Source organism: Salvelinus alpinus, chromosome 26 (assembly GCF_045679555.1).
Source record: "Salvelinus alpinus chromosome 26, SLU_Salpinus.1, whole genome shotgun sequence".
Lineage (NCBI taxonomy): Eukaryota > Metazoa > Chordata > Actinopteri > Salmoniformes > Salmonidae > Salvelinus > Salvelinus alpinus.
In genome coordinates this window covers 44,446,141-44,458,364 of record NC_092111.1, presented here as the reverse complement: position 1 = coordinate 44,458,364, position 12,224 = coordinate 44,446,141, and the positions used below count along the sequence as shown (strand labels likewise).

Genomic DNA, 12,224 nt, shown 5'->3' with positions numbered 1-12,224 from the left:
GTGGTGTCTAGAGTGGTCTTTAGAGTCTAGAGTGGTGTCTAGCGTGGCGTCTAGAGTGGTGTCTATATTCTAGAGTTGTGTCTAGAGTGGTGTCTAGAGTGGTGTCTAGAGTCTAGAGTGGTCTTTAGAGTCTAGAGTGGTGTCTAGAGTGGCGTCTAGAGTGGTGTCTAGAGTGGTGTCTAGAGTGGTGTCTAGATTGGCTTCTAGAGTGGTGTCTAGAGTGGCGTCTAGAGTGGTGTCTAGATTGGCTTCTAGAGTGGTGTCTAGAGTGGCGTCTAGAGTGGCGTCTAGAATGGTGTCTAGTTTCTAGAGTGGTCTTTAGAGTCTAGAGTGGTGTCTATAGTGGCGTCTAGAGTGGCGTCTAGAGTGGCGTCGAGAGTCTAGAGTGGTATCTAGAGTGGTGTCTAGAGTGGTGTCTAGAGTCTAGTGGTGTCTAGAGTGGTGTCTAGAGTGATTTGTAGAGCGGCCTGGTCACTAGAAATATACTTTGATTTCCAAATTTTGACAAAGTGGATATACTGTAACCATGCAGAATTAACCCTGTAACCACGCAGAATTAACCCTGTAACCATGCAGAATTAACCCTGTAACCATGCAGAATTAACCCTGTAACCATGCAGAATTAACCCTGTAACCATGCAGAATTAACCCTGTAACCATGCAGAATTAACCCTGTAACCATGCAGAATTAACCCTGTAACCATGCAGAATTAACCCTGTAACCATGCAGAATTAACCCTGTAACCATGCAGAATTAACCCTGTAACCATGCAGAATTAACCCTGTAACCATGGAGAATTAACCCTGTAACTATGCAGAATTAACCCTGTAACCATGCAGAATTAACCCTGTAACCATGCAGAATTAACCCTGTAACCATGCAGAATTAACCCTGTAACCAGAATTAACCCTGTAACCTTGCAGAATTAACCCTGTAACCATGCAGAATTAACCCTGTAACCATGCAGAATTAACCCTGTAACCATGCAGAATTAACCCTGTAACCATGCAGAATTAACCCTGTAACCATGCAGAATTAACCCTGTAACCATGCAGAATTAACCCTGTAACCATTCAGAATTAACCCTGTAACCACTCAGAATTAACCCTGTAACCACCAGAATTAACCCTGTAACCATACAGAATTACCCTGTAACCATGCAGAATTAAGTAAATTAAGAAAAAACACACACACAGTTTAATAACATTGGGCTGATAATACAGGGCTAACACACTGTTTAATAAACTCACCTAGTCTTTGAAGGCCAAACTGGCCGAATCCTTTTCCTCGGACGAATCCTTGGTATACAAAGGAACTAGATGAGGCTATGTAGGACACCTGGAGAAGGAGGGGGAGAGGAAGGAAGGAAGGAAGGAAGGAAGGAAGGAAGGAAGGAAGGAAGGAAGGAAGGAAGGAAGGAAGGAAGGAAGGAAGGAAGGAAGGAAGGAAGGAAGGAAGGAAGGAAAGAGAGAGAGAGAGAGAGAGAGAGAGAGAGAGAGAGAGAGAGAGACAGAGAGAAAGAGAGACAGAGAGATAGAGAGAGAGAGAGAGAGACAGAGAGAGAGAGAGAGAGAGAGAGAGAGAGAGAGAGAGAGAAAGAGAGAGACAGAGAGAGAGAGACAGAGAGAGAGAGAGAGAGAGAGAGAGAGAGAGAGTCAGTCAGTCAAACAGAGCAGCATGTTGAACATTAAACACACACACACAAACGTACACACTCTCTCTCACATTATGGCCTGCTATTTGAATGATATCTGTTGGTGAATCATTAAAAGAGATGGTAGTGGAGAGTTATGTTAAATGAGTGGAGAGAAGGAGAAGAGGAGAGGAGGAGGAGGGGACAGGAGGAAAGGAGAGGAGTTGAGAAGGAGAGGAAAGGAGAGGAGGAGAGGAGAGGAGAAGGGAGGAGGGGAGAGGAGAGGAGGAGAGAAGAGAAGGTGGGGGAAGTCTGGGCCTGATTACCAACCAGTGATTTAACTGACATTTTAATTAAAGGGAAAACTCGCTCTGGGCCGTACATCTCCCCAGAATGACAGGACACGTGTGTGTCTCTCTCTGTGTGTGTGTGTGTGTGTGTGTGTGTGTGTGTGTGTGTGTGTGTGTGTGTGTGTGGTGTGTGTGTGTGGTGTGTGTGTGTGTGTGTGTGTGTGTGTGTGTGTGTGTGTGTGTGTGTGTGTGTGTGTGTGTGTGTGTGTGTGTGTGTGTGTGTGTTTTACTTACATGTCCGTCGAGGGCCCAGTTCTCAATCTTGAACTTGTTGACAAAGATCTCTACAGGACCTCTGATCTGATGCACCTGCAGCAGGAGCTGAGACTCCTCTCTCTTATAGGTACCTGAGGGAGGGAGGGACGGAGGGAGGGAATGAGATATTTAGAAAGATGGTGGGAGAGGGAGACAGAGAAAGGGAGCAAGAAAGCAAGAGAGAGAAAGGCAGAGAGAGAGACAGAGAGAGAGAGAGAGAGACAGAGAGAGAGAGACAGAGAAACAGACAGGTTAGGTAGATCTTAGAAAGTCATTTGGACCGATGTTTTCTCTCCTCTATATGGTGATTGTCACAACAGCCTCACCAGCCAGTTTGAGTTCCACCCCACTGTGGTCGATGAGTGTTCCGTTAACTCGCTGGTTGAAAGCTTCATACGAGGTGATGCTCAGCATGGCTGGCTGCTTCTTCCCCAGGTACTCATACGATCCTCTCCACAGGCTGTTCTTAGCAAACACACCAACTGGGACTGGGGAGGGGGGTAGAGGGAGGGAGGGAGGCAGGGAGGGGAGGGGAGGGAGGACAGGGAGTGGAGGGAGGGAGGGAGGCAGGGGAGGGAGGGAGGGAGGCAGGGAGGGGAGGGGAGGGGAGGGGAGGGGAGGGGAGGGGAGGGAGGGAGGGAGGGAGGGAGGGAGGGAGGGAGGGAGGGAGGGAGGGAGGGAGGGAGGGAGGGAGGGGAGGGAGGACAGGGAGTGGAGGGAGGGAGGGAGGTAGGGGAGGGAGGGAGGGAGGCAGGGAGGGGAGGGGAGGGGAGGGGAAGGGAGGGAGGGAGGGAGGGAGGGAGGGGAGGGGGGGAGGGAGGGAGGGAGGGGGAGGGGAGGGAGGACAGGGAGTGGAGGGAGGGAGGGAGGGAGGGAGTGAGGGGAGGGGAGGGGAGGGAGTGGAGGGAGGGAGAGAGGCAGGGGAGGGAGGGAGGGAGGCAGGGAGGGGAGGGTAGGGGGTAGAGGGAGGGAGGGAGGGAGGGAGGTAGAGGGAGGGAGGGAGGGAGGCAGGGAGGGAGGGATGGAGGGAGGGAGGTAGAGGGAGGGAGGGAGGGAGGCAGGGAGGGAGGGATGGATGGAGGGAGGGAGGTAGAGGGAGGGAGAGAGGGAGATATTGTCAAAATCTGCAACTTCAACAATCTTAATTGTTAGTAACTTTGCCGTTGGTGGATGTAGTTGGAGGATGTAGTTGGTGGATGAAGTTCGGGGATGTAGTTGGGGGATGTAGTTGGGGGATGTAGTTGGGGAATGTAGTTGGGGGATGTAGTTGGTGGATGAAGTTCGGGGATGTAGTTGGGGGATGTAGTTGGGGGATGTAGTTGGGGGATGTAGTTGGTGGATGTAGTTTGGGGATGTAGTTGGGGGATGTAGTTGGGGAATGTAGTTGGTGGATGTAGTTGGTGGATGTAGTTGGGGGATGTAGTTGGGGGATGTAGTTGGGGGATGTAGTTGGGGAATGTAGTTGGTGGATGTAGTTGGTGGATGTAGTTGGGGGATGTAGTTGGGGGATGTAGTTGGGGGATGTACAGTATCTACTCTTAGCTTTCAGACAAACATCAGACAAAATATGTGGTTATGTTTCAAGAAAACATTGTCCAAGAATGGCCCATAGGGGAAGGACACCACCTGGACAGGACACTAGTCTATCTCCTGTTTCTGTAGTGAGACAGATTGATGTACCAGGACACCCCCTGGACAGGACACTAGTCTATCTCCTGTTTCTGTAGTGAGACAGATTGATGTACCAGGACACCCCCTGGACAGGACACTAGTCTATCTCCTGTTTCTGTAGTGAGACAGATTGATGTACCAGGACACCCCCTGGACAGGACACTAGTCTATCTCCTGTTTCTGTAGTGAGACAGATTGATGTACCAGGACACCCCCTGGACAGGACACTAGTCTATCTCCTGTTTCTGTAGTGAGACAGATTGATGTACCAGGACACCCCCTGGACAGGACACTAGTCTATCTCCTGTTTCTGTAGTGAGACAGATTGATGTACCAGGACACCCCCTGGACAGGACACTAGTCTATCTCCTGTTTCTGTAGTGAGACAGATTGATGTACCAGGACACCCCCTGGACAGGACACTAGTCTATCTCCTGTTTCTGAAAGGTGAGACAGTCTATCCCAGGGCCTGTTGAGTTGTTATCGTTGTCTAGTAACAAGTGGTAGTGTATTTACCAGACAGGAAGAGTATTTCTGTATGTCTAGACTTCTTACTGCCTGTCTTATTGAAGTTTATTTACCTGGTAGTTTGGGGTTGGGTGGCTCCTGGACGGTCCCCACTGTCTTCCCACTGGGACGCGTATCAGCTGAAACAACAGAAACAACAGGAAGTCATCATAAGCACTTCCTGTTTGATTGACTCTCTCTCCCCCCAAAATAATCCCCTGGTAACGTGAGCGAGGGTCGCTGTTAGCGACAGGAAAGCACACACCTACACACACACACACTGAGAGTAGAATTCACACACACACACACACTGAGAGTAGAATTCACACACACACACACACTGAGAGTAGAATTCACACACACACACACACACTGAGAGTAGAATTCACACTCACGCACACACACACACACACACACACACACACACACACACACACACACACACACACACACACACACACACACACACACACACACACACACACACACACACACACACACACACACACACACACACAAACACACACACACACAAACACATCCCGACAAAGCTTTATTAGCTGTCAAGGCAGTGAGCTGCTCTCCAGTCAAATCCCCCACAGGTGCTGTTAATATCCTTTCTGTCCCTAACACCTCTCCTTAATTCACTGTCTGTCCCTGCCTCTCTCCTCCTTTCTCCACTGTCTGTCCCTGCCTCTCTCCTCCTTTCTCCACTGTCTGTCCCTGCCTCTCTCCTCCTTTCTCCACTGTCTGTCCCTGCCTCTCTCCTCCTTTCTTCTCCCTTCATGTTCAAGGCCTCATTGAATACTACAGGCTCTCTCAGCCCATATTAAAGGCCCAGGTCTCAGTGAATACTGCAGGCTCTCTCAGCCCATATTAAAGGCCCAGGTCTCAGTGAATACTGCATGCTCTCTCAGCCCATATTAAAGGCCCAGGCCTCAGTGAATACGGCAGGCTCTCTCAGCCCATATTAAAGTACCAGTTCTCAGTGAATACTGCAGGCTCTCTCAGCCCATATTAAAGGCCCAGGTCTCAGTGAATACTGCAGGCTCTCTCAGCCCATATTAAAGGCCCAGGCCTCAGTGAATACTGCAGGCTCTCTCAGCCCATATTAAAGGCCCAGTTGTCATTGAAAACTGCAGGCTCTCTCAGCCCATATTAAAGGCCCAGGCCTCAGTGAATACTGCAGGCTCTCTCAGCCCATATTAAAGGCCCAGTTGTCATTGAATACTGCAGGCTCTCTCAGCCCATATTAAAGGCCCAGTTGTCAGTGAATACTGCAGGCTCTCTCAGCCCATATTAAAGGCCCAGTTGTCAGTGAATACTGCAGGCTCTCTCAGCCCATATTAAAGTACCAGGCCTCAGTGAATACTGCAGGCTCTCTCAGCCCATATTAAAGGCCCAGTTGTCATTGAATACTGCAGGCTCTCTCAGCCCATATTAAAGGCCCAGTTGTCAGTGAATACTGCAGGCTCTCTCAGCCCATATTAAAGGCCCAGTTGTCAGTGAATACTGCAGGCTCTCTCAGCCCATATTAAAGGCCCAGTTGTCAGTGAATACTGCAGGCTCTCTCAGCCCATATTAAAGTACCAGTTCTCAGTGAATACTGCAGGCTCTCTCAGCCCATATTAAAGTACCAGGCCTCAGTGAATACTGCAGGCTCTCTCAGCCCATATTAAAGTCCCAGGTCTCAGTAAATACTGCAGGCTCTCTCAGCCCATATTAAAGGCCCAGTTCTCAGTGAATACTGCAGACTCTCTCAGCCCATATTAAAGGCCCAGTTCTCAGTGAATACTGCAGACTCTCTCAGCCCATATTAAAGGCCCAGTTCTCAGTGAATACTGCAGACTCTCTCAGCCCATATTAAAGGCCCAGTTCTCAGTGAATACTGCAGACTCTCTCAGCCCATATTAAAGGCCCAGTTCTCAGTGAATACTATACTACTTCTTGGATAATTATTGAACAACAGGGAATTGCAGTGTTGTTGTAGAAGTTAACACATTACTTTTTCCCAAATTATACACCATTAGAAGTGTGTGTGTGTGTGTGTGTGTGTGTGTGTGTGTGTGTGTGTGTGTGTGTGTGTGTGTGTGTGTGTGTGTGTGTGTGTGTGTGTGTGTGTGTGTGTGTGTGTGTGTGTGTGTGTTTGTGTGTATTGGTTATTAGGAGGGCATGGAGTGTGTGATGTGTTTTCACTTGGGTGTGTTTGTGTGTCCATTTGATTGTGTACTGTCCAGGTGTGTGTTACTCTTACCAGCACAGATAGGTTGCTTCCCGGTCCAGCTCCCATCGCCCCTGCAGGTTCTGTGTTCTGACCCCTCGGCCAGGTAAAACCCTGGCTGACAGGTGTAGATCAGGGTGTAACCTAGAGACGGCAACTCTATGGCAGACACATCCACCTGGCTGGGCAACTCTGGCTGGCTACAGTGGTGGGCTGGAGAGATGGAGGGGGGGGGGGTGGAGGAGAGGGAGGGGAGAGAGAGGGAGGGGAGAGAGAGGGAGGGAGGGAGGGTGGGTGGAGGAGAGCGAGGGAGGGAGGGAGGGGGACACAGGGAGAGTGGGAGAGTGGGAGTGGAGAGAGAGAGCATTGAAAGGGAAGACAGGATATTAGATGGAGGGAGGACAGTCAGATGGATTTAGAAGACAGGGAGGATAGATGGAGGGAGGACAGTCAGATGGATTTAGAAGACAGGGAGCATAGATGGAGGGAGGACAGTTTGATGGATTTAGAAGACAGGGAGCATAGATGGAGGGAGGACAGTTTGATGGATTTAGAAGACAGGGAGGAAAGATGGAGGGAGGACAGTCAGATGGATGTAGAAGACAGGGAGGAAAGATGGAGGGAGGACAGTCAGAACGATTTAGAAGACAGGGAGGAAAGATGGAGGGAGGACAGTCAGAACGATTTAGAAGACAGGGAGGAAAGATGGAGGGAGGACAGTCAGATGGATGTAGAAGACAGGGAGCATTGATGGAGGGAGGACAGTCAGATGGATTTAGAAGACAGGTACTAAATTAATGTTCTAGAAACAAAAAAAGAATGTTATGAAAGAAAAACCAGAGGGAGGCTCGAGACAGATTGTACATTAGAAAAACCAGAGGGAGGCTGGAGACAGATTGTACATTAGAAAAACCAGAGGGAGGCTGGAGACAGATTGTACATTAGAAAAACCAGAGGGAGGCTCGAGAGAGATTGTACATTAGAAAAACCAGAGGGAGGCTCGAGACAGATTGTACATTAGAAAAACCAGAGGGAGGCTGGAGACAGATTGTACATTAGAAAAACCAGAGGGAGGCTCGAGACAGATTGTACATTAGAAAAACCAGAGGGAGGCTCGAGACAGATTGTACATTAGAAAAACCAGAGGGAGGCTCGAGACAGATTGTACATTAGCGGTAAACACTACTAAGTGTCTCTACATCCAAGATGCACATGAAGTGAGGTGTACACTGACCTACAAACTCTGGGTGGAAGCCACTACAGGTGACGTTGGGCAGACAGGTGTGTGTGTATACTTACCTATACATTCTGGGTGGAAGCCACTACAGGTGAGGTTGGGCAGACAGGTGTGTGTGTACACTTACCTATACATTCTGGGTGGAAGCCACTATAGGTGAGGTTGGGCAGACAGGTGTGTGTGTACACTTACCTATACATTCTGGGTGGAAGCCACTACAGGTGAGGTTGGGTAGACAGGTGTGTGTGTACACTTACCTATACATTCTGGGTGGAAGCCACTACAGGTGAGGTTGGGTAGACAGGTGTGTGTGTACACTTACCTATACATTCTGGGTGGAAGCCACTACAGGTGAGGTTGGGCAGACAGGTGTGTGTGTACACTTACCTATACATTCTGGGTGGAAGCCACTACAGGTGAGGTTGGGTAGACAGGTGTGTGTGTACACTTACCTATACATTCCGGTTGGAAGCCATTCCAGGTGAGGTTGGGTAGACAGGTGCGTGTTATTGAGCCTTGTAGCAGGTAGCCCTTCCTACAGCTGAACAATACTGTACTGCCGATCTGTAGGGTGGAGACAAACGTCAGGGTTAGAGACAGATACACACCTCAGGGACAGATACAGCTCAGGGTTAGAGACACATACACACCTCATGGTTAGAGACAGATACACACCTCAGGGTTAGAGACAGATACACACCTCAGGGTTAGAGACAGATACACACCTCAGGGACAGATACACACCTCAGGGTTAGGGACAGATACACACCTCAGGGACAGATACACACCTCAGAGTTAGTGACAGATACACACCTCAGGGACAGATACACACCTCAGAGTTAGTGACAGATACACACCCCAGGGACAGATACACACCTCAGGGACAGATACACACCTCAGGGTTAGATACACACCTCAGGGACAGATACACATGTCCAACATCACTACTTTGGACGGCTCTGACTTAGAATATGTGGACACCTACAAATACCTAGGTGTCTGGTTAGACTGTAAACTCTCCTTCCAGACTCACATCAAACATCTCCAATCCAAAGTCAAATCTAGAATTGGCTTCCTATTCCGCAACAAAGCATCCTTTACTCATGCTGCCAAACATACCCTTGTAAAACTGACCATCCTACCAATCCTCGACTTCGGTGATGTCATTTACAAAATAGCCTCCAAAACCCTACTCAATAAATTGGATGCAGTCTATCACAGTGCCATCCGTTTTGTCACCAAAGCCCCATATACTACCCACCACTGCGACCTGTACACTCTCGTTGGCTGGCCCTCGCTTCATACTCGTCGCCAAACCCACTGGTTCCAGGTCATCTACAAGACCCTGCTAGGTAAAGTCCCCCCTTATCTCAGCTCGCTGGTCACCATAGCAGCACCTACCTGTAGCACGCGCTCCAGCAGGTATATCTCTCTAGTCACCCCCAAAACCAATTCTTCCTTTGGACGCCTCTCCTTCCAGTTCTCTGCTGCCAATGACTGGAACGAACTACAAAAATCTCTGAAACTGGAAACACTTATCTCCCTCACTAGCTTTAAGCACCAGCTGTCAGAGCAGCTCATAGATTACTGCACCTGTATATAACCCATCTACAATTTAGCCCAAACAACTACCTCTTTACCTACTGTATTTATTTATTAATTTATTTTGCTCCTTTGCACCCCATTATTTCTGTCTCTACTTTGCACTTTCTTCCACTGCAAACCAACCATTCCATTGTTTTTTTAGTTTTTATTTTACTTGCTGTGTTGTACTCACTTCGCCTCCATGGCCTTTTATATTTTTATTTATTTATACATATATTTGTTTGCCTTCACCTCCCTTATCTCACCTCACTTGCTCACATTGTATATAGACTTATTATTTTATTTTTTTTCACTGTATTATTGACTATATGTTTGTTTTACTCCATGTGTAACTATGTGTTGTTGTATGTGTCGAACTGCTTTGCTTTATCTTGGCCAGGTCGCAATTGTAAATGAGAACGTGTTCTCAATTTGCCTACCTGGTTAAATAAAGGTTAAATAAATAAAAATAAATAAACACACCTCAGGGTTAGTGACAGATACACACCTCAGGGACAGATACACACCTTAGGGTTAGAGACAGATACACAACTCAGGGTTAGAGACAGATACACACCTCAGGGACAGATACACACTTCAGGGTTAGGGACAGATACACACCTCAGGGTTAGAGACAGATACACACCTCAGGGTTAGAGACAGATACACACCTCAGGGACAGATACACACCTCAGGGTTAGAGACAGATACACACCTCAGGGACAGATACACACCTCAGGGACAGATACACACCTCAGGGTTAGAGACAGATACACACCTCAGGGTTAGAGACAGATACACACCTCAGGGTTAGAGACAGATACACACCTCAGGGTTAGAGACAGATACACACCTCAGGGACAGATACACACCTCAGGGACAGATACACAACTCAGGGTTAGAGACAGATACACACCTCAGGGTTAGGGACAGATACACACCTCAGGGTTAGAGACAGATACACACCTCAGGGTTAGAGACAGATACACACCTCAGGGACAGATACACACCTCAGGGACAGATACACACCTCAGGGTTAGAGACAGATACACACCTCAGGGTTAGAGACAGATACACACCTCAGGGACAGATACACACCTCAGGGTTAGAGACAGATACACACCTCAGGGACAGATACACACCTCAGGGACAGATACACACCTCAGGGTTAGAGACAGATACACACCTCAGGGTTAGAGACAGATACACACCTCAGGGTTAGAGACAGATACACACCTCAGGGTTAGAGACAGATACACACCTCAGGGACAGATACACACCTCAGGGACAGATACACAACTCAGGGTTAGAGACAGATACACACCTCAGGGTTAGGGACAGATACACACCTCAGGGTTAGGGACAGATACACACCTCAGGGTTAGAGACAGATACACACCTCAGGGTTAGGGACAGATACACACCTCAGGGTTAGTGACAGATACACACCTCAGGGTTAGTGACAGATACACACCTCAGGGTTAGAGACAGATACACACCTCAGGGTTAGTGACAGATACACACCTCAGGGTTAGAGACAGATACACACCTCAGGGTTAGAGACAGATACACACCTCAGGGTTAGGGACAGATACACACCTCAGGGACAGATACACACCTCAGGGTTAGAGACAGATACACACCTCAGGGACAGATACACACCTCAGGGTTAGAGACAGATACACACCTCAGGGTTAGAGACAGATACACACCTCAGGGTTAGAGACAGATACACACCTCAGGGACAGATACACACCTCAGGGTTAGAGACAGATACACACCTCAGGGACAGATACACACCTCAGGGTTAGAGACAGATACACACCTCAGGGTTAGAGACAGATACACACCTCAGGGACAGATACACACCTCAGGGTTAGAGACAGATACACACCTCAGGGTTAGAGACAGATACACACCTCAGGGACAGATACACACCTCAGGGTTAGAGACAGATACACACCTCAGGGTTAGGGACAGATACACACCTCAGGGTTAGAGACAGATACACACCTCAGGGTCAGGGACAGATACACACCTCAGGGACAGATACACACCTCAGGGTTAGAGACAGATACACACCTCAGGGTTAGGGACAGATACACACCTCAGGGTTAGAGACAGATACACACCTCAGGGTTAGAGACAGATACACACCTCAGGGACAGATACACACCTCAGGGTTAGAGACAGATACACACCTCAGGGTTAGAGACAGATACACACCTCAGGGACAGATACACACCTCAGGGACAGATACACAACTCAGGGTTAGAGACAGATACACACCTCAGGGTTAGAGACAGATACACACCTCAGGGTTAGGGACAGATACACACCTCAGGGTTAGAGACAGATACACACCTCAGGGTTAGAGACAGATACACACCTCAGGGTTAGAGACAGATACACACCTCAGGGACAGATACACACCTCAGGGACAGATACACACCTCAGGGTTAGAGACAGATACACACCTCAGGGTTAGAGACAGATACACACCTCAGGGTTAGAGACAGATACACACCTCAGGGTTAGAGACAGATACACACCTCAGGGACAGATACACACCGCAGGGTTAGGGACAGATACACACCTCAGGGACAGATACACACCTCAGGGACAGATAAACACCTCATGGACAGATACACACCTCAGGTTTAGAGACAGATACACACCTCAGGGACAGATACACACCGCAGGGTTAGGGACAGATACACACCTCAGGGACAGATACACACCTCGGGGACAGATACACACCTCAG

General features: G+C 48.7%; 1 protein-coding gene across 1 annotated transcript in view; it reads right to left on the bottom strand.

The window, feature by feature from the left end:
- The window catches only part of LOC139555342 (CUB and sushi domain-containing protein 2-like), a 993,500-nt gene that overhangs the window by 16,091 nt on the left and 965,185 nt on the right, over positions 1-12,224 (bottom strand). Inside the window, exons 65-70 of the mRNA XM_071369058.1 lie at positions 8,328-8,439; positions 6,672-6,851; positions 4,492-4,557; positions 2,566-2,727; positions 2,219-2,331; positions 1,252-1,339 (exon numbers count right to left, since the gene is read on the bottom strand). Of these exons, the coding sequence (XP_071225159.1) occupies positions 1,252-1,339; positions 2,219-2,331; positions 2,566-2,727; positions 4,492-4,557; positions 6,672-6,851; positions 8,328-8,439 (721 nt within the window). The remainder of the gene's footprint in view (positions 1-1,251; positions 1,340-2,218; positions 2,332-2,565; positions 2,728-4,491; positions 4,558-6,671; positions 6,852-8,327; positions 8,440-12,224) is intronic.